Source organism: Xiphophorus maculatus, chromosome 1 (assembly GCF_002775205.1).
Source record: "Xiphophorus maculatus strain JP 163 A chromosome 1, X_maculatus-5.0-male, whole genome shotgun sequence".
Taxonomy (NCBI): domain Eukaryota; kingdom Metazoa; phylum Chordata; class Actinopteri; order Cyprinodontiformes; family Poeciliidae; genus Xiphophorus; species Xiphophorus maculatus.
In genome coordinates, this window is record NC_036443.1 from 22,779,664 (window position 1) to 22,800,424 (window position 20,761).

The window sequence follows — 20,761 nt, forward strand, 5'->3', positions numbered from 1 at the left end:
TGTTAGGGCTAATCCCGCCCTCCATTTATTCCTGAATATCTGCTAGTTACATAAAGACTTGACAGCATCATTATTTTAAAATGTATCGTAATCATGTTTGAGCAAACTGTACAGTAAGGGCAAGACCCGATACCCAAAAATGAAACCACAGTGCTGTTGAAGTGTCCGCTGCTTATGTTTCAGTTTTTTGTTAACACTTCACTGTTTCAGATCAATAAACTACTTCCAAAGTCAGAAGAAAATACACTGAAAATACAAAAAAGCTGTTTTAAATGAGGATATCATTTATTAAAAGGAAAAGTTATCCAAACCAAAATGGCTATGTGTAGCAAAATAATTCCCCTTAACTTAGTAACTGATTGTGTTGGCAACAGCAACCAAGGCTAAAGAACACTAACAGTCACATCACAGTCAAGACTTTGACAAGGCCACTGAAAAACTTTCCGTTTTTATCTCTTCTGCGGTGGAACTGCTGGTATGCTTTGGATCATTGTTCTGCTGCACAACCCAAGTCTGCCTAACCTTTGGGTCACAAACTTATGACCAAACACTTTCCTTCAGAATGTTGTAGTAAAAGAAGAAGAGTTATGGTTTCAACTAATTTGGCAAGTCGTCTAGGTCCTGAAGCAGGAAAGCAGCCCCACAAAATCACACTCAAATGTGCTGTGTTCCATTTGCGTTCAGGACCCACAAGTTTCAAAATGTTTCATTTTGGCCTTGCTACTCTGTTAAATATTTCCCCAAAAGTCTTGAGAGTTTTTTGGGACTATGTTTTTTTTTTTTTGGCAAATCTGAGACGGGCTTTTGTTCTCCGTTTAGTCAGCAATTTGTTTTACCTTGAGCCATTTTTTGCTCAGCATATTCCTTATTGTTGAATCGTGAACTTAACTTTATTTCACCTAAACTGAGGCAAATGAGACATGCAGAGCTTAACATGTGGCTGTGGGTTTCTTTGTGACCTCATGGATTAGTAAAGACTTTGTTTCTCACCTTTTCTTGATTTATTCTTTATTGTTATTGATTGGGACATTATGTGTTGTTTTTGAGCTCTTCTATTCAACTGGATGATACACAATCTATTTGATTTCTTCTACTAGGCGATTTCTATTTGCTACACACTAGGCAGTAATTAGGCATTAGTGGTGCATATGCAGCTAAACAAAACATTTTGGTTAATTGAAAAATAGAGGCAATTACATTTCACATAAGACCAGGTTGGTTTAGATTGCTTTTCTCATTTATTAAATTAAATCTGAAAACTGTGTTTTGGTATTACTATGTATATCTTATAAATTAGTTTATCTAAAATTAAGTGTGACCAAAACAAAAACAACAAAACAAAACAAAAAAAAAAACTAGCACAGGAGAAAGTTGTAAGGGAACAAATACATGATCTGTCTAAAGCGTGTGTGCAGGTGAATAACCTTTAGGCCGCTGGATGCATGTATGCTGGTTGTCACTCAGGAGGAATCCTTCCCTGCAGCGGCACTCATAGCTGCCCATCATGTTGACACAAATCTGCTGGCACCCACCGTTGCCTTCCGAGCACTCGTCCACGTCTGCCAGGAAACACAACCACACACAAATTAATGAGAACAGTTCAAAACAGAACAAATGTTGCACAGACAGTCTGTGCGGGACTTGTCTGAGATTGAATTGTGACTTGCTCCATGGGCCAAACAGATGATGCAAACATGATTTAAACATTTAAGTATTCCGAAAGAATCTAGAGGTCATCTTCCTTTAAAAAAACAAAAAAAACATGGTCAAATAAATTAAATTTAATGAAATTCTTTGAAAACTTTTAAGTTGTGATGTGAGAGTAAAAGCAATACTAAGAGCAAACAAAAAACTAGACAAAAACCTGAAAGCTCCATTTAAAACTTCCAACTGTTCAGCACTGAGCTATAAAAATGCAAATGCAGCACAATCCGTTAAAGAGGGGAAACCTGATCCAACTGGGCCAGAGTACCTGTTGATGACGAGTGTCTGTCAGCCCTGTGACGGGAGGAATGCGAGGAGAGGGACGAGAAAGAGGGGGAGGAAAAGTTTAGATAGGAAGAGAAGAGTGGGATATTTTTCTTTCAAAGTCAGTGGGGGAGAGAATCTACTTCAAGTACGTACAGAGTATTTAGCAAAGCGTTGCCTCAAGCTCAGGCAAAAAAGGGACACTCACTATGAATGACCCCCAAAGTAACTCCTCCTATATAGCCAGAAAATAAAATAGTATCTTGAGACATTTTAAATTATTTATAAATATAATATAAAAATAGTTAGAAACCTATCAAACCTTTCACATTTTGTCCTACTATAAACACAAGATTCAATGCATTTTATTTGTTTTATTATTCTATTTTTTTTTTTTCACCTAATATATAATATATAGACGATGTAGGGAATTTGTGTTCAGCACCCTTGAGTCAGATTTGTCTGTAATTTTAGCTGCAGGTCTTCCAGGTGTGTCTCAAACGGTGCTGAACATCTGGAAACCAAAGTTTTTGCCCATGAACACGTGAAGATGCTTAGATCTGAGCCATTTTGGAAGGTGAACTTTTGGCCCAGCCTTTGAGACATTTTCCCCAACACCTTCCCAACAACTCTGACCTGGTTCTTTTTCACCTGCTGGACAAACATATCCCCACAGCATGATACTACTGCAACCATGTCTCATTGTGCCAGTCTTCCAGATTTACTCTCTTAGCTGCTTCTCTGATTGACGCTCTACTTGCAGCCAGTCAGTTTAGTCAACGGCCAAGTCTGGGTAGATTTGCAGTTGTATCACTAATTATTTTCATAATTTGATCCTGCTTTAGAATAGAATAGAATAGAATTCAACTTTATTGTCATTGCACTGTCACAAGTACAAGCAACGAGATGTAGTTTGCGTCTATCCAGAAGTGCTCTACGAGATATAAATATTTATTTACAGATGTACAAGACTATGTATGTATGGACTATAAGGGGTTATAGCAAAAAGATATAGATATTGTGTATAAATATAAATATAAATATGGGAGCTACTGTATATGCACAGATTATACAGATTATACAGAATATATAGAATATACAGAATATACGAGAATGTTAGGGAATGGATTATATATGTATATAATATAACACAAGATAAATAATGGCAGATAAAATTTACAGGTTGTATGTGTGTGTGTGAAGAAAACAGTCCATGATGTGTGTGTGTGAGGATAGTCCATGTGTTATTGTTGCATGAGAGGATAGGGGAGTACAGTCCTTATAGTTTATGTTTTATGTCAGGAGGCGTTCAAAAGCGTGACAGCTGTGGGAAAGAAGCTGTTCCGGTGCCTGGTGGTTCTGGTCCGTAGGCTTCTGTAACGCCTCCCAGAGGGCAGGAGGGAAAAGAGTGTGTATGTTGGGTGAGTGGAGTCCTTTGTGATTTTCCTGGCCCTTTTCAAACACCGCTTCCTGTAGATGTCCTTGATGGCAGGGAGCGGTGCCCCGGCAATATACTGGGCAGTTTTCACCACCCTCTGCAGCGCCTGCCGGTCGGAGACAGAGCAGTTCCCGTACCAAGCTGTAATACAGTTGATGAGGATGCTCTCAATGGTGCAGCGGTAGAAGTTCGTGAGGATCTCTGAGGACAGGTGGTTCTTCCTCAGGGTCCTCATGAAGAAGAGGCGCTAATGCGCCTTCTTAATGAGTTTGGAGCAGCTGGTCGTCCAAGTCAGGTCCTTGGAGATGTGGACTCCCAGGAACTTAAAGGTGTCCACACGCTCCACCACTGTCCCCTTAATGTGGATGGGTGGATGTAGGTCAGAGTTCCTCCTGAAGTCCACGATAAGCTCCTTGGTCTTCTCGGTGTTCAGCTGCAGGTTGTTTTTGTCGCACCACTCAGCCAGACGGTCTACCTCCTCCCTGTAAGTGGCCTCGTCATTATCTCTGATGAGGCCGATCACCGTGGTGTCGTCTGCGAACTTGATGATGGCGTTAGAGCCATGGACAGGTCTGCAGTCGTAGGTGAAGAGGGAGTAGAGGAAGGGACTCATCACACAGCCTTGTGGCACTCCGGTGTTTATGATGATGGTGGATGAGAAGTAGTTGTCAAGCCGGAAATGTTGAGGTCGACTGGTCAGGAAGTCGAGCAACCAGTTACACATGAGTGGACTGATGCCGAGGTCTGTGAGTTTGGTGATGAGTTGTGATGGGATGACAGTGTTGAATGCTGAACTAAAATCTAAGAACAGAAGTCTGGCGTAAGTGTTCTTACTGTCCAGGTGAGAAAGGACAGAGTGCAACGCTATAGAGACTGTATCCTCTGTGCTCCTGTTCTGCCTGTATACAAATTGGTGGGGGTCTAGTGTGGGGGGGAGACAGGATCTGAGGTGTGCCAGGACCAGCCGCTCCAAGCACTTGGTAATGATGGGGATAAGGGCTACCAGGCGGTAGTCATTGAGTCTGGTTGGGTTGGGATTCTTGGGGATTGGGACGATGGAGTAGACTTGAAGCAGGTCGGTACCACAGCGCAGGCCAGGGACAGGTTGAAGATGTCCGTCAGCACTCCTGCCAGCTCCCCAGAGCACGTTCTGAGGACACGTCCAGGTATGCCATCAGGACCCGCAGCCTTGTGGGATTTAATCCTGCTCAGAGCCGCTCCTACGTCAGTGGGGAGGAAAGTCAGTGGCTGTTGGCCTGGGGTGGTAGCTGCTTTGGTTGCAGTTGTGGTATTCCCTCCCTCAAAACGAGCATAGAAGTTGTTAAATTCGTTGAGGAAGGAGACATCAGTAGAAGCGGGGGTGGTATTGGGGTTCTTGTAGTCTGTGAGAATCTGAAGGCCTTGCCACATACGTCGGGGGTTGGAGTTAGAAAAATGATCCTCCACCTTCCTTTTGTAGTGGTGTTTGGCCTTCTTGATTCCCTTCTTCAGCTCAGCCCTGGCTGCACTGTAAGTCTGTGCATCCCCTGACCTGAAGGCGATGTTGCGGGCCTTCAGCAGGAGACAAACATCTCGGTTCATCCAGGGTTTCTGGTTGGGGTACATGGTAATGCGTTTGCAGGTGGAGACACGTTCTATGGTGGTGGAAATATGGTTCAGTACAGATGAGGCGTACTGATCCAAGTCTGTATGGTGGAAAATAGTCCAATCTGTATTCCTGAACCGGCCCTGGAGCACAGCGTCTGAGCCCTCTGGCCACACCTTTACTGTCCTCAGGTAGGTTTCACACGTTGGATGAGTGGTAAGTACCGAGGTGTGAGGAACAGGGAGAGATGGTCTGATTGTCCGATGTTGGGGAGGGGTGTCACATTGTAGGCTCCAGCCAGATTGGAGTAGACATGGTCCAGGGTCTTGTCTCCTCTGGTGTGGCAGGAGACATGTTGGTAGAATCTGGGAAGAACTGTGTAGCGCTTTTCTCAACTGAGCAGATCTGACTGCGAGGGGTAGTGTTAACCAGTTTGTATAATCAGAAGTAGGTACGGCACGGAGTCATGAGTGGGGTGAATAATTAATACAACTGATACAAAAAAATAAAGTTTGTTAATATTGCTATTTATTGCAGTGGCAATAATAATAATAATAATAATAATAATAATAATAATAATAATAATAATAATACCAAAACAACAAAACAATAAATTTCCAAAAAAAAACAGAAGGGGAAAAAAACAAACCAACAAAAACAATTATAATAATAATCAGTGATACTTCAAACGTAATAGAGTCCACAAAAGATCCAAGAACAAAGAGAGAATAATTATTTTCCCTTTTCAATACTCAAAGTTTAGTTCGTTTCCTGTAGGGAAAGTGTAGTTCCGTTTTCCTACCACCAGATGGTGGGTGGGTAGCTCGCCATCTTCCGTCATCAAGTGAGTCAATGCAAGGGGAAAAAAATCTGACCTTCGAGTAACGGATTATCTGAGGAGGTGGGTGAAATGATAACTTGCTCGAAACAGGAAGGTTTACCAGCTGTCAATGGATCACAACCGCAATCTTCAAGTTTTAGAGATTAAATGAGTGATGAGTCGATTCAGAAACTTCAGGTTGTTTTATAAACAACCAACACGACAACCAACAGTGAGCAGCAGCAAGGCGGGGAAGAAAAAACAAAACCCGGAAGCACGGCAGTGAGGACGATCGAGGTGAATTCCCTTGGGAGGTAATAAGGTCCGCATTTGACCATTAAAAACTCCACATTCTGTGAGCAGTGACTCTCGGTAGTAGCAGAGTCTGTGCACCAAGCTTTGTTAATATAAATGCACAAACCTCCGCTTCTGGTCTTGCCGGAGTCATCTGCTGTCCTGTCGGCTCGGTGTGTGGCATCCACTTAGCTGGATAGCATTGTCCGGGCAGCTGTAGTTTAGCCATGTTTCGGTGAAAAACATGACATTTGAGTCCATAATCCGTCTGTCAGTCGTGATGGATAGTCGTAACTCGTCCATTTTATTAGCCAGAGAACGGACATTGGCGAGGAAAAGGCTGGGTAAAGGGAGCCCGTGTGGTGTTAGCTTTAGCCTAGCTCGCACCCCTCCACGCTTACCCCGCCTTTGTTTACGTTCTCGTCGCGGCCTGCGTACACTTCCACCCAGCCGGGAGAAGTGAGCAGCCTCCGGTGTTCTGGAGATCTCTGGGATTAGTCGGAGATCGGCGATCGTAGAGTCAAAATTGTAGCTCCAAATGTCCAGAAGTTCATGTCTGCTGTAGCGCAGCAACGCTGTGCAATTCGGGGAAAAAAGTCCAGTAATGAATAGATAAAAAACCACTAAAGAGCAGATTCTGGAGAGACGCTGAGCCTCCATCTTGGTCTTAGATCCCTGACCTTTGTATCTGGGATCGGATTCTCTTGGCTACGATCAAAATCTCATGACCACAGGTAAAGCAGTAAACTGAGAGCTTCACTTTTTTGTTCAGCTCTCTCTCCACCACGACAAATCAGAAAAAAACTCAGCTTACAAAGTCCAAATTAATCTAATCTATCTCCAACTCCCATTTGAGAACAACCCGAAATACTGCAACTTTATCCATGATTAAAATAAATAAATAAATAAAACTGTTGTATACACAAGTTTTATATTATGATTAATGTTATTAAAATGTCATCCGAAACTAATCTACTGTCTATTTGTCCAGTCTGAGAAAACCTCTGGATCAAGTTTTCTTTCTGGGGAATTCTCATCTCAGGAGGAGACAGAAATAAAACATCACTCTTCTTGTTTTCTTTTTCTGTTTAAAAGCTCAATTAATCACAGTGTCACGACACATGCAGCATTCTAAGAAGAATGAGTTGACGAGAAGGTCAGTGACAGGTAGCAGCACTTATCACCCTCGTCAGACTGCCAGGTTTTCTGTCCTGCTCTCACATCCAGTCATCAAAATTGTCTCTGTCCCACTAAAAACAGTGTGTTCTGTCTGCTGAGGCTGATGGGAAAAGTGTCACTCTACCGCCAGGTGAAGGAGAGTTCTCCAGAAGGAGAAAGACAGTGAGACTGACACTAAAAGAAAAAGGGAGCTACTTATGGTCCCTGGAGAAAGGACCCTGGAAGCTGCCAGCAAACTGCAGCTGCACCTTTGGAGATAAACTGAGTAGGTAACAACAAACCTCCAGCAAGAAAAAAAAAATCCTGCAATATATGCATAAAGTCTCTGCCTGATTTTCCTTTAAACACAATCACAAACTTTAAAAAATCCAAACATATAAATGTTAAACAAATGCTGCAAGTATTAACACTCAAAATGCCCATGAGATACGCAAACGGCCACAGACGGGGCCCCAAGGGGATTTCTCTTTCCATACCCTCAGTGCATCAATGAAGGTTTCATTTCCTGATTCCTTCATCCCTCCAAATGAGGCGTCGGCTGTCAGTAGATCTCCCTTGTTTAAATAGCTCCCATAATTGCCTGTGTTGTGTGCTGGGCAAGGCTGGCGTCCAAAGCAAATATTTCTAAGCGGAAAGGGGTTCTGGCATGGCTTGAAGAAGTGCTCATGTTATTTGGGCTTTAGACAGTTTTTAAGAATTCTCTAAAGGGCCGGAGAGAAACGAAAAACATTTTAATCAAGTTAAAAGAGCTGTCTCACTCCTGAAAAATGAGACAAGCCTCTGCTCTAACCTTATTTCATTTGAGGAGACGAGAGGAAAAGGAGAATTCAAACTGAGAGAGATTAGGAGATTGGTTGTATTTGCGGAGGCCATGTCCGCTGGTTTTTCAGATAGCCTTGGCTGTATATATAACATTTGGCCTCGCGCAGAGCTTTAGAGCCATGTAAACATGGTGGTTGCCTTACAAAAACTCCTGAACTCTTATTTTGGAGAAATACTCAACTCTTTCATTCTCTCCCTCTTTTTTTTTTTTTTTAGAGGGTTCACTGACTTTGCGGGAGTTTCTAGCTGACTCCGACTTTTATTTGAGGCCAGAAAGTGAAAAACTGCAGCTATCTGTCATCAAAGCTGTCTGTGCATCCATCCCACTGCTTGGTCTCAGAAATGTCTCTGTGGTCCAGACAGACCATAGACAAGGAGGTGAGTGGACAGACACCGTCCTCCCCTGGCATTTCGCTTGCAAGAGGTGAAGGGATGGAAGAAATAAAAAGGTGTCAAGGAATACCAAGATTTAAATCATTATGTTTTAAAAACAACTTTTCAATGTCTTTATAATTAGATGTGAGAGAAAGTTTTAGAAATGCCCAGAGTAGAGTTCATCACAGCGATATAGATTCGAGAAATTAGTACCGCCATATCAGTTTTATTAAGATAACAACATGCTAAGCAAGTGACTGATAACCCAAGCTAACCAAGAAACAGAAAATATTTCAATATTATCATTCAATGTTGTAGCAAATGTTTACAATAACAATAAGATAGTGGCACAGCTTTTCTAATATGAAGATATTTTTTCTCAAAGTGAATCCTGGCTTGCAAAAGAACCATCTAGCAGTTTGGGTTTGAGTTATTATAACAGGCCTGAGAGGTTAGAAAGGTATTTAAACTTCACACCCTGTAGTTTCATCATTTTAGACCCGTATTTTGCAGTAAGAAACAGTTTTTTAGTTTTGGGCCAGTGTAGTTGTCTGGTTGGATGATAGATTGACTGTTGATGATTTAAGAAATTGTATGGTACTTTAACATGTCACACTGTGCAAATTGGATCGTATAAAATCTTGACATAAACTTCTGTCACACTGTATAATGGAAGATGCCAGACAGCTTGACTTATTGCCGCTGTGAAACCATGCCATAAAGACCTGACAGACACATAAGTCCGACATTAAATGAACAGCAAGAGAATCGAACTCTGTAAAAATCATTCAAGCAACTGCTGGTCAGTTATGAACCATGCAGACTTCTCAGGTCCTCTGAGAACTGCTCACTTAGTGTTTCTTGGACCAGAACTAAACAAGTGGAGGCAGAATTTACTTTCTGTTCCTCAAAGCTGGAACCACCAATCTGAAAGCCTGAGGTTTAAAACAGCCATTTTAAACTAGGATTAGCTGTTTACTGACGGTTAAATATCGGCTTAATTCTATTATGTTTTAGCATTTGATTTGTTGACATGCAGTATATTGTTACTTTTTAGGTGATGCTTACATTTTTACTACTGGTTGTTGACATATTTTGTGTATTTCATACATTTTTGTTTTTTTAAATAATGTATATTTCAGTGTTTTTAATATATCAGTTCTTTTATTTTCATCTATCATACTTTATATCGCCATTCGTATGAAATGCTATATGAACAACACATGCACAAACTTGTTTTTCTCTTTACCCATATGAAAGGCTCTGTAGTTCTCTTTAAAATCATCTTTTCCTTCATGTCCATTTCATCCTACAACCTGAACCAAATAAACTGGTCAGTTCCTCCCTTGCGCAGAATGACTGTCAGATCAGAGATGTAACACTGTGTCAAAATATTCCCTGTGAGCTGAGCAAAGGGGTGGAATAGGAGTAGCACCTGCTGAGGAAAAAAATTAGATGAGAGAGAGAGCGGTGATACCATAGCTGAGTTCGAACCACAGTAAGTCTTCAGCTTATCTGTTACATTATATCTCTGACAGTTCAGTGGTGGCCAAGCAGCTGGATCGAAAGTCAGCCCCCACTGACTTCATTTCTCCATTTCCTTTCCCAAACTTTCAACTCAAATTAATGTCAGGCTGACTCAAAGCTTTCCACTAAACCACTTTCCTCAAAGGTTGATTGACTGATTAAGTTTTAATCAGCTACAATATATTCTGAAAATTCAGTTTCTCTAGTTGGATAAAGGAATTATTTATGATTGACAATGCCATTTCCTGAATATTCACGCAAATTCAGTTAAAATGTAAATATTGTTGACTAACAAAACATTTGGATAACTATATTAAACATGATTGCTGCTCCGTTAAATTATATGATAAATTAGCTGCCTCTTGATGATGCATATCCATCATACTGATAATTAATTAAATGATATGATGATATCTATTCCTGAAACTGATAAATCCTTTGTACATTAGTTTGACGTACACTTCAGATTGCTGGCAGATGTATCGTTAAAGTAATTTTTAATTTTGGAAACAAGATTCTTCTAATTGGAAGTAAAATTAACATTCTTGATGCGTCCAGAATGAGAAAGAAAAGGGTCATGGCAAGTAGGTCTTTCAAACTGAAAGACTTGCAGCTCATCAATATTAAATTCTTGTTGTTTTAGATTGATTTAAATTACATTTCAAAAGATGACTGTCTCATTTCATTTTAGAAACAAATTTTATAACAAAAACATCTTAACCCTAAATCTTTCTGGGATATGACTTACTTTGATTTAACTAACATTTATTTGCACAATACTTTTATACTCTAACCTGACTAAATATGGCCAAATGCTCCTTTATCATTACATTTTATCTTCAGACCCACAATGAAACCTGTTATTTGCATATGTATTAAGTAACATAAAATCCTGATTTTTCATCAGCAGGAAACTCAAAGTTGATCAGACTCATGGTTAAAAACCGCTTCAAACCTTTTATTAGTCCCAGCATCTCACCTCTATCTCGCCCATAGTTTATTTACACGCAGCTTGTTCACATCTGCTATGCAAATCCAAATATCTGCTAGCTGTTGATTTTCATTTACAAATAAAAATACGAAGCAAATACTTGATTTAAATCAATTTTTCTGGTTCTACAACCAAGGCAGACTCCCAGGTACCAAATTTGATGAGTTGGCATAAACTTTCCAAGTCTAAACTCTTTCCTAAACATCCAGACTGGAATTTCACTGTTTCTCCAAAGCGAGTCTGGAAGCATTTAAACAACAATACCCCAGGATAAGTATTTGAGTGGCCATCGCTTTGCCAAGAGGACAAGAGGCCTTGCCTTGACGTCTGACGGCTTCCAGTCTACAGCATGCTTACAACCTTAAGCCCAGTCTAAGGCTTGAGTTTCCCACTCCTAAAGCCCCGCCGGTGGGTTCAGCTGGAAATGTTCATTTCATGGTGGATGGGGCTGAGCAAACCTGCGAGAGAGTTGGTAGCCTTCAGCAGCCAACTAATACTCTAATCTCAGATTTATCCTGTAACTCATCACTTTAGTCCCTTTCCTCTGAGCTGTGGAGAGGCACCAGAGTCTGTGCATGTCACAACAAATACAAAGTATCTGCTTACTGAGATAAGTTGCATTTGAATCTAACCTTCTGGTTGCACATCATTAAATTGAGCTAATTTTCCTCTTGCGTTTAAATGTAAAATATGCCTAATAAATAGCAGACTGTGTGTTAAATATAAACAATGGTATCAACTGACTATACCATTGTTAATGTAACATTGCAACGTAAAGACCTTTGTCTTTGCAAGTTATTTTTAATAGGGGATTATGAAAAGCACATTTTTTGCTTTCTGCTGTGTTATAGCTGTGTTTGTCAATTTCACATTTTCACTCAAAGACCTGACAGTTTATGTTAGCCTAAACAATAAAACAACTCATAGCTCCAATGTATATGTATGTAATAATGATGAGTGGTTTAACAATGTGATTTGGGTTGTTGCATGTGAACATGATTGCGTGTCTCACTCATCTGTACATTCTTGCGAAAATCTGCAAAGCAGTTTGTTTCCAAAGTCAGAAAACCACAAACAATTGATTGTTTTTAGAAAACTACACTTGTATTCCAACTATGCAGCATTACTCCACTCTTCCCAGTGCTGCTTAATCTGTTCTCACTCACAGGGAGACTTCTTGCAAAAACATTTTTTTTCTTCTTGTCAGCTCCGGCAGACTTGTCGTCCATGAGGTTGTCAGAAATGAACAAGAATTATCCGATTCCATGCGGCGTCAGGAATAGCTTTTCATTGTTTGGCTGTGAAACTACTTGTAAGAGCTCAGCCATTGTGCCGCTATAGCGACCTGAACCAAATAACATTATTTTCAGTTCAGGCTAAAACTTCAAGAGATTACGAACATGAAAATTTTTACTAAATGAAAGCAATTTGCTGAAACTTACTAAATAAATGACATAGAAGAACATGGTTCCAGCAATACAAAAACTTCACAATAAAAAAGAAAATGGCACAATTTATGATTGCAAAGACAAAAAGAATTTTTTTAAAGAAAACGGCTGGATTACTGATTATTAAATAATGTCAAAGATGCACTGATAAATTGGTTGCTGACCAAAGCAGAATAATTTTCAGCCTGATTGGTCTGGACCAATCAGCCAGTCAGAAATAATAAAAACAATCTGATCTTTTCTCAATCAGTGAATCAATCATAATTAAGAGCTACTCTGTCATTTTGATAGTTCTTCAGCATAGATCTTATCACTGAGCGAAGACTTAAAATTAACAATTTTCCATATCAGTGATGTGTTAAACATAAGTCAGAGTGAGCACTGAAGATAAAAGAAGATGTATTTTATTTGGCATGTGTAGAGATGGGCTATCTGCAGCTTGTTAAGGCTGAATGGAGTACACCATGAGACCATAGCTTGCAGTTAGTAAAGCTAAAAAAAAAAAGGCACCCCACAAGAGTTTCCCATTCCCTTTGTCTCTCTGAGCTACGCCCCAAAGAGAGCGTTATCTAGTGTGTCATCCCTTACCCCAGCTCTCATTTGGATTTCCTAACATGTGATTTCCTTTAGGTTTAGCTTAGCCTTAGCTTAGCAACTAGCTAAAAGAGATAGAAGGAAAAAACACAGAATAATTAATTCTCAACAGTCCTGAAGACGGTTTAAAAATCAGCTGGTGTGATTCTGTCTGTGCTTTAGTATAAAAAATGAGCAGTTTTACCCCAACTCCTCTTGCATATGCAGTATGACCAATGTCATCAGGAACTGTGCAGAAACATTCTAAATAATACTGGGGTTGACATATTCCTTTGGGTTTTAAAGAGAATCTGGCATCAAGTAAAACTGGTAATGGCAGGTAAAATCTTACACTGTAAATCAGAAACTGGTCACAAACCTGCATTTTTAAATGCTGCAAAATACATTTGTAATATTTGGTAAGACAACATGTGTTTGTAACTAGGATTATAGCAGTACTCAGACCATGGATTGCTACAAACATTATCTTAAAAGTCACAATTCAGTATGTTTTAGCTTTGCTTTAATAAAGAGAAACAAATAAAAAACTGCCCACTATGGAACTGACTACTGTAGATATTAAATTTTTTGTTATTGTTGTTTTTAATAAGGGACAAGTGGCTAAACCCAGTGGATGGACGATACAACAATAAAATGACTTGAACATGATCAACAGACTTTTTTACCAAGTACTTATTTACTCTTCAGTATTTTTTGGATGTCTATTTTTTACTTTTATTTGAGTAAAAATATATTGAAGTATTGCCACTCTTACTTGACTACAAGTTTTGGCAACTCAGCTGATTCCTCACGGTGTGGAGGAGCAGTTACTATATTCTGAATATTTTACAGTAAGTGAGAACTAATTCACCCAATGGAAAAACATTTTACTTTTTAGCTACTTTGTGTCAGAGATTTCACTCTAACTGCCGTGATCCACATCTTCTAATCATGGCCAAATGTTGAAACATTAATTGATTAATAAATCGAAAGATTTGCCTTTCGGCTCAGGTTTTCCTGATCATAATAGTACCTTAAATTTCTTCTCCTGACGGTTATGAACCCTCCTTATGAAGGGGTCATTCCATCATTGCCTTGCTATTAATTAATAGCTACACTAAAGATTCTTTGGTAGATTACCTTATTCTCTGATCTTGTTTTGACAACACTAAAAAAATGGACAGATTTATTTTAATACTGGGGTAAATTTCAAAGACTTCTATGCCCATAAGCATATGATGACAAGTAAAAATTGAGAATATGGCTAGGAAAAGTAATTTAAAGTTACATTCAAGTGTGAGCTCCTGTCAGAGGTGTGCAGCTTTTGTTCGCTGCATCAGGAGGAGAGGCAAATGGATGTAAAACCTTGCAGAGGAAATCAGCATGAAGGTCACTGATCTTTTCGCTGTCAGGACCTGTTCAATGATACATCAGCATGCTGCTTCCTTTCATTTAATCTCTGGGGATTATGAAAGCTGCAGCAAAACTCATCCAAGCAAAGTTTTTCAAACGAGACAAATCCGAATTTCCTACATAGCACTATGTCTCGGTACAATTACAACCATTAAGCGAAGAGAGTGAAAGGAGGTGACTTTTTTCCTACCTGCCATCTCAAAGCCATACCTCAGAGGCTTCTCCCATAAGGTTGCTTTTATGTAATAGATCATGTCGCGTCTTTGGGGAAGGTTAAAGTAAAAGCACATTCATTTCCCTATAGATTGCAGAGGGAATTGAAGCCTTTTCAATCAATACAAACCAAATCAGTGTCGGTCAATAAAAATCAAAGGAATATGGCCTGCCAAGGTGTGTGTATTTGTTCCTGTGCGACAGAGGAGCCACACGAGACAGAGCAGAATGATGAATGCAAGTAAACAAGGCAGAGACACAGGTCTGGTGGTACTCTTGTCAAACATCTATAATTTCTATTTCAAGCCTGCCTTTGCTTTCCCAAGTGAGTCACTCTCAGGCTGTATACCACCGTGGCATTTCTTTTTACAGAACTGAAAGAAATATCTTTATTTGTGTCTTTTAGCTCCAGATAAAAGCAGAAACGTATTTGTGGTTGTGAGGAAAGAGGCTGTCTATACAGATGCTTATGATATTAAGCTGCTTGACTGACAAGTTAGCAATGATAAGAGTGTATTTTGGTTTCTGTGGGACCCTAACCAAAACACACAGGTCATAAATGTGGGGATGCTGGTGTTATGGTGGGGAACCGATCAGGCTTCCTGCATCTGGTTTTCATTGCAAAGAGGATGTGTGTTTTGGTTTAAATTGACACTAATTCCTTAGTTTTTCCTCAGACTCAAAAAAGCACATATTTTTTATAGTTTCACCATGGAATAGGTGCAATTAAATAATTAATTTCCTCATAATTCTGTCATGAATAAAAAATATGCAATAAAAAGTCATAATTGTGACAACTTTTTGTTTCAGTTTTGATCAAACTCATAGCTCAAGATAGTTATACTCATTTTCAAGTCTAAAAAAAATGATGTAAAAACAAAAGAACTGTCAGATTAAAAGAGAAAAAAAAAAATCAAACACAAGGGGGAAAAAAATCAAACACAAGTTCCAGAAAAGTCATGCTGTTATATTTGAGTAACTGAAGTCTGGCATTAATGATTACCAACATTTCCACCTAACACAAAAGAAGTAAGGTCAAAGTCTCCAGCTCTAATTTGTGTTTATAAAGTGAACATTTAAATGGTGATATAAGGAAGAGGTCAGGAGAAATATGGTCTGAGTAGGAGTGCGGTTGCTTGGAGACTTGTCAAACCGGCACCTTTTGGAACAACTGAAGAGCTCTCTTGGTCAAAGCCAAGTCTGTCTGTGTTTCAATGCAGAGGGAAAACACAAAGTGTGACATTTGAAACAATTTCTGCTCCACTTCTGACAAGCATCATTACTCTGATGCTCACAGGTGCCAGCCCTCCTATTTCTCCAAACTGTCACCATAAAGCTTTGTTAGGAAATTGTGCAAGTCTCGCTTTTCTCTACACACTCAATGTCTCACATGTGTCACTTGCAATATACTAATGAAGATGTAAAAATGTTATTTCGATGCTACAATTATTCAAGCCACTCAAAATTAGTAAGTCTAACGAGTTAAATGCAATTAATTTTCTCATAATAATTAACTTTAGTCCAAAAAAGTCACTTTAAATTAATGCTACATATGTTGGGATGAGAAAGGATCTCAAAAGCTCAGACACAAAGAAATGTTGCCAATAAGCACCATTTAATCTATTTTTGGTAAAAAGCTATTTTTTGCATAGCAACATCCTGTCATCAACATAAAATATTTAAGGAGAGTGTTGTTTCATAAGTTGTGTTGTTATACATAGATGGAAATACTTTCCTGTTTTATTGACTGTAATAAAAACAACTCTTTTTCTTTGAAATAGGTGTGTCTTAAAATAACTTGCTTCCTTTAAAAGGCACATTAAAATGCTAAATGTGATTTTGTTTCTTAATTTTTTGTCTCTGAAATACAAAAATATCTGCTCTTTACAGTTTTACAGGGTTCATATCCATTTTTCCTGTCGGGTACAATAGCTCTGTGTGAAATAAATTATACAGTGAGTGACATCTCTCTCCACGCTGACAGAAGCGGTCTGCTGTGATATTGCATTGTTTCCACCTTGCTGACTTTCTGACATCTTTGTGGGGGTTCAGGGTCGACAGAGGGAAGACCTCAGAAACCAGAGCGTCCCCAAGTGAGGCACACAGCGGAGCGTTCTGCTTCACGCTTCAATGCCTTCTGCCACCGCCCAATGTTATTACACTGCCAACCCATCCAATTTTCAGGAGCTGTGAGGCACATGCAGCAGGAAGTAGACAAGGATGCATGTACGCTGTCCTAACTTGTGTTAATTAAGTGACAGTCACAGATATTGTTTCCTGGAACAGAAAAGCATTGTACCTCCTTCTGAGTTCAAAGTGCACCATGACCACAAAGAGCAAAGCAATGTAGAGATCAAATCAATGCAGCTCTGTGGAAGAACAACATGGGGTAATGCACTTTGAAGATTGCGAACTCGAAATTGAATTAACTCTTAGGAATCAGGTGTGCCTCTCCTGCTTTGGGCTCTGAGGATCTAACCTTGTGTGGGAACCATCTGCTTCGGCTCTCTATTCCCAGGTCAAAGAATACCAGTCTTCTCTAGGGGCCAGAAAAGAGCTTAAAGCAGGAAAAGGAAGCTGGAGTCTTAACATGAAACCTCTGCTGCATTGCTTCCTCTCCTCGCTTGTGCTTGTGTTGAGGATTATTACCTTAGCAGTGCAGAGCGCAGGTATTAAGGAACTCAATTCTTAGGAAAAAGACACTTCTTTAAAATTGGGTTTCTACTCATTGAGCAAAAATCCTAAATAATTTTGTAGTTATTCTGACGATATAAATACTAAATCTAAGTAATAGATGGATAAACAGACTGCTTGATGACTGAATGGACTAAATTATGACAGAGGTGTCATAATCCAATTGTAGAGGGTCAACCTTCTGCAACTATTACATGTGTCCTGAATTGCATAATTAGGTGATTAGCAGGACTTTAATTACCTCCTCATGAACCTGAGTGCAGTTTAGTGATCTGATTCAGGTGAACTGGACTTGGGATATATCAAAAACTTGAAGGACACAGAACCTCTGGAGTTTGACACCTCTGCTATTGATGGTCTGAAGGAGAGATGCATGGGCCGATGTATGGGTTTATGAATTGATAGATGGATGGACAGATGGATGGTGGGCAAACAGATGGATGAACAGGGGGAGAGATGGGTGGAGGGGCTGTGGGTATATAAATGAATGAACAAACTGCATAGAAACACTTTCCAAAAGAACTTTAATTTCTTAAGGAAAGGCAAGCGTCTTCATACGCAACATAAGGGTTGTTTTTCATGACATGTCCCTTTAATCCTTGCGTAATATCAGTGAGTTAGGTGTAAATATAAAGTGTAGGTTTACTAATTTGGCAGAATCAGGATTCTTTTTGAGAAAAAAATGAAAGGACTCAAACTTTATCTCAAAGTTTTTCCACAATGGCTCGTGCACTTTCCAACAAATGGAGCAACCGCTACAAGCTACTTCCAGCAGTCAACTCAACATGTGCTGCTGCATCACATGTGATGACTCTCACATTCTGCAGAATATGTAAAGAATACCCTAATTACTTGGCCAATCTATTTAAGATTCAAAACTTCCAGCTGCACTTTGAATGTTATATGCTGCACCAGCCTGTGCTGCTGCTGCTTCTGACCCTCCACCACTCCAGCATGCCCCTTGGGCTCCGAGATCAGAGAACTTCTCATCACTTCCTGATATGCAAAAAACATTGTCAAGTAGAGAAGTGCTCATCATCCAATGTTGAGCAGCACGGCGTTTAAGTGACAAGAACCTGGAAGCGTTTGGATGACAGATGTACTGAAAGATTTACACGTGAGTTGTCTGACCGAAATCAGGTTTACGTGAAAATATAACAAACATTCTCTTGGCTTGGGGAAGTTTCACTTTGAGAAACTATCAAAGGGCTTGATAGATGCAACTTTGACGCAGCAGCCAGACAACCACGGATTACAATTACACACCTGCACGCAAGGCAGTAGTTGATCCATGGTACGACAAATGATCCATGAGCCGCTGGACGCTGCTGCTAAATGACTTGGAAAATAGTCCCAATTTATACTCCAGACACAAGCGATGAAGATAGAGGGAGAGAAAGGCAAAAGCACAAGGGAGCCAAGAGTTCACAGTCAAGTCAGGACAAGATTATTACTAATCTAAAAATGCATTTTCCATTCCAGCGTACCTTAATCCCAGCCTTACATGTAGCTCATTGGGTAAATGTGGGAGTAATACAAATGTGTTACCACAGTGCCCACATGTAAAAGCTTTTTACACTGAATCACTGTTAACTGTTGATACATTTTTCAATCATCACTTGAACTCAGAGCTAAACCTGCTGTAACAAGACGCCTTTTTCCTCCTCAAAGAAATCAAAGAAGACGCTTCATGCTGAAATAGCAGCCTGGAGAGATGATTTCTGAGGAGCAGCGGGTTTGACTTGAGGGTTTCAAAGCAAAACAAAAGGAATGTAGGGTGGGGGAACGGGAAAGAAGGGGCAAGACAGAGAAACAGGATGGGGGTGGGTGGATGATGTCTATGTTAAGCAACTATCAGCAGCAGCAAGGGAGCTGTATCCCCCTTAATTTCACAACAGTTTAAGTGTTACAGGTCCTGTGTGAGGCCAGGTTGAACGGCACAATGGTGAAATTTTACACCATGGGAAAAATCAATGACTCACGGCTCGCTCTGAGCTCTCAGCTCAGTGTAAATCTTTTCATAATTTTTTTCTCCCTTTCATCCTGCTTATTATAAAAAAGGTTTCAACTTTCGTTTTGTAAAAACATATGTGTAGAATAACCGCTCCTTGAGCAAGGAAGTAGCAGATATCCAAAGCAGCAGTTCAAACCAGCCTTCAGTCATACATCACCATTCCTAAAAAGACCTTATTCATGCTGAAAAAAACAAGCTATACACAGACTTAATGCCCAAATCAGACCAAGTGTGATACATATTCTTAATAAATATCCTCCTAACAAAGGATTTTTCCATGACAAACTTCAGCTCTACAGTTAAATCATTTGACAAAAACATGCAGAACAAAGGCTGCTGCTGCTGGAACTATGCAAGCAGTTTTACTCACCGAGACAGTTGTGCCCATCATGGGCCAAACGGAAACCGTCGTAGCATGTGCACCTGTAATTTCCTGGGATATTGATGCACTCATGGACACACCCTCCGTTGTACTCAGTCGCACACTCATCGACATCTGCAGGGAAATAAAAAAAATAAACAAATGTGAACATGCTTACAGTTGAACTCAAAATTATTGATACACCCCACAGATATGAATCTTAATGTTCATTCAAGTGTTTTTACAAAATGAAACCTTCAAAAGATAACATAATAGAAGTAGTACCAGTTTTGAGCACAATTATATATGTTTTAATGTATAAAAATGTAATGTTAAGATGTATTATACCTTAACCTTTAATTTATTATGATTATACTAATAATCAATGAAAAATCTTTTAAATGCTGACTAAATTTGCGTGACTCTACAAGTGTTTGAACAATTTATCTTTGGTGAAGAACTTCAGGTCTTAGAAGTTGGATTGTTCCCCTACCATCACCATAATATTTTCTTCCCTCCACAAATTCTCTATCGGATTCAAGTCAGGACTCTGGCTGAGCGAGTCTAAAACATTATTTATTTTATTTATTATAATTTAACCAGACGCAATTGGTTAAATTAAAAGTTACTTTAAACCTTAATTCTACGAGGGGATGAATAATAAATAATAAAAATAAAGTGTTTTGAGAAGAGTACATTTCAAATAGCAACATTCAACTAAAGAAACAAAAAGCTGAAATTCAATGAAAAATAAAAAAGGAAAACTATTTGTGTTATTACTATCATGCTCTGCACAGTTCTTGACACTCAAAATTTTTAATTGTGCTTTTAAAAACATGATTTAATGTTAAATGTAATTTTTATGATATTTACTGCCTGCTTTGAAGGTCAAATATAAACATGCAAGAAAATTTCAAACCAAAATTGCAAAGCAAAACTTTCACAGAAAGCAGCAAAACAGAAACTTGCAAACGCTGATGCATGAAAAAGCTGAAATACGCAGAAACTCAACTTTGCTTTATTGTGAGCAACTCCTTTATCTTGTT

The 20,761-nt window shown here is 39.3% G+C and overlaps 1 protein-coding gene across 2 annotated transcripts in view; it reads right to left on the reverse strand.

Moving 5' to 3' along the window:
• The window catches only part of scube3 (signal peptide, CUB domain and EGF like domain containing 3), a 112,738-nt gene that overhangs the window by 60,132 nt on the left and 31,845 nt on the right, over window positions 1-20,761 (reverse strand). For both annotated transcript variants that reach the window (XM_023331801.1, XM_023331796.1), the window contains exons 3-4: window positions 19,725-19,850; window positions 1,425-1,559 (exon numbers count right to left, since the gene is read on the reverse strand). In XM_023331801.1, the coding sequence (XP_023187569.1) occupies window positions 1,425-1,559; window positions 19,725-19,850 (261 nt within the window). The remainder of the gene's footprint in view (window positions 1-1,424; window positions 1,560-19,724; window positions 19,851-20,761) is intronic.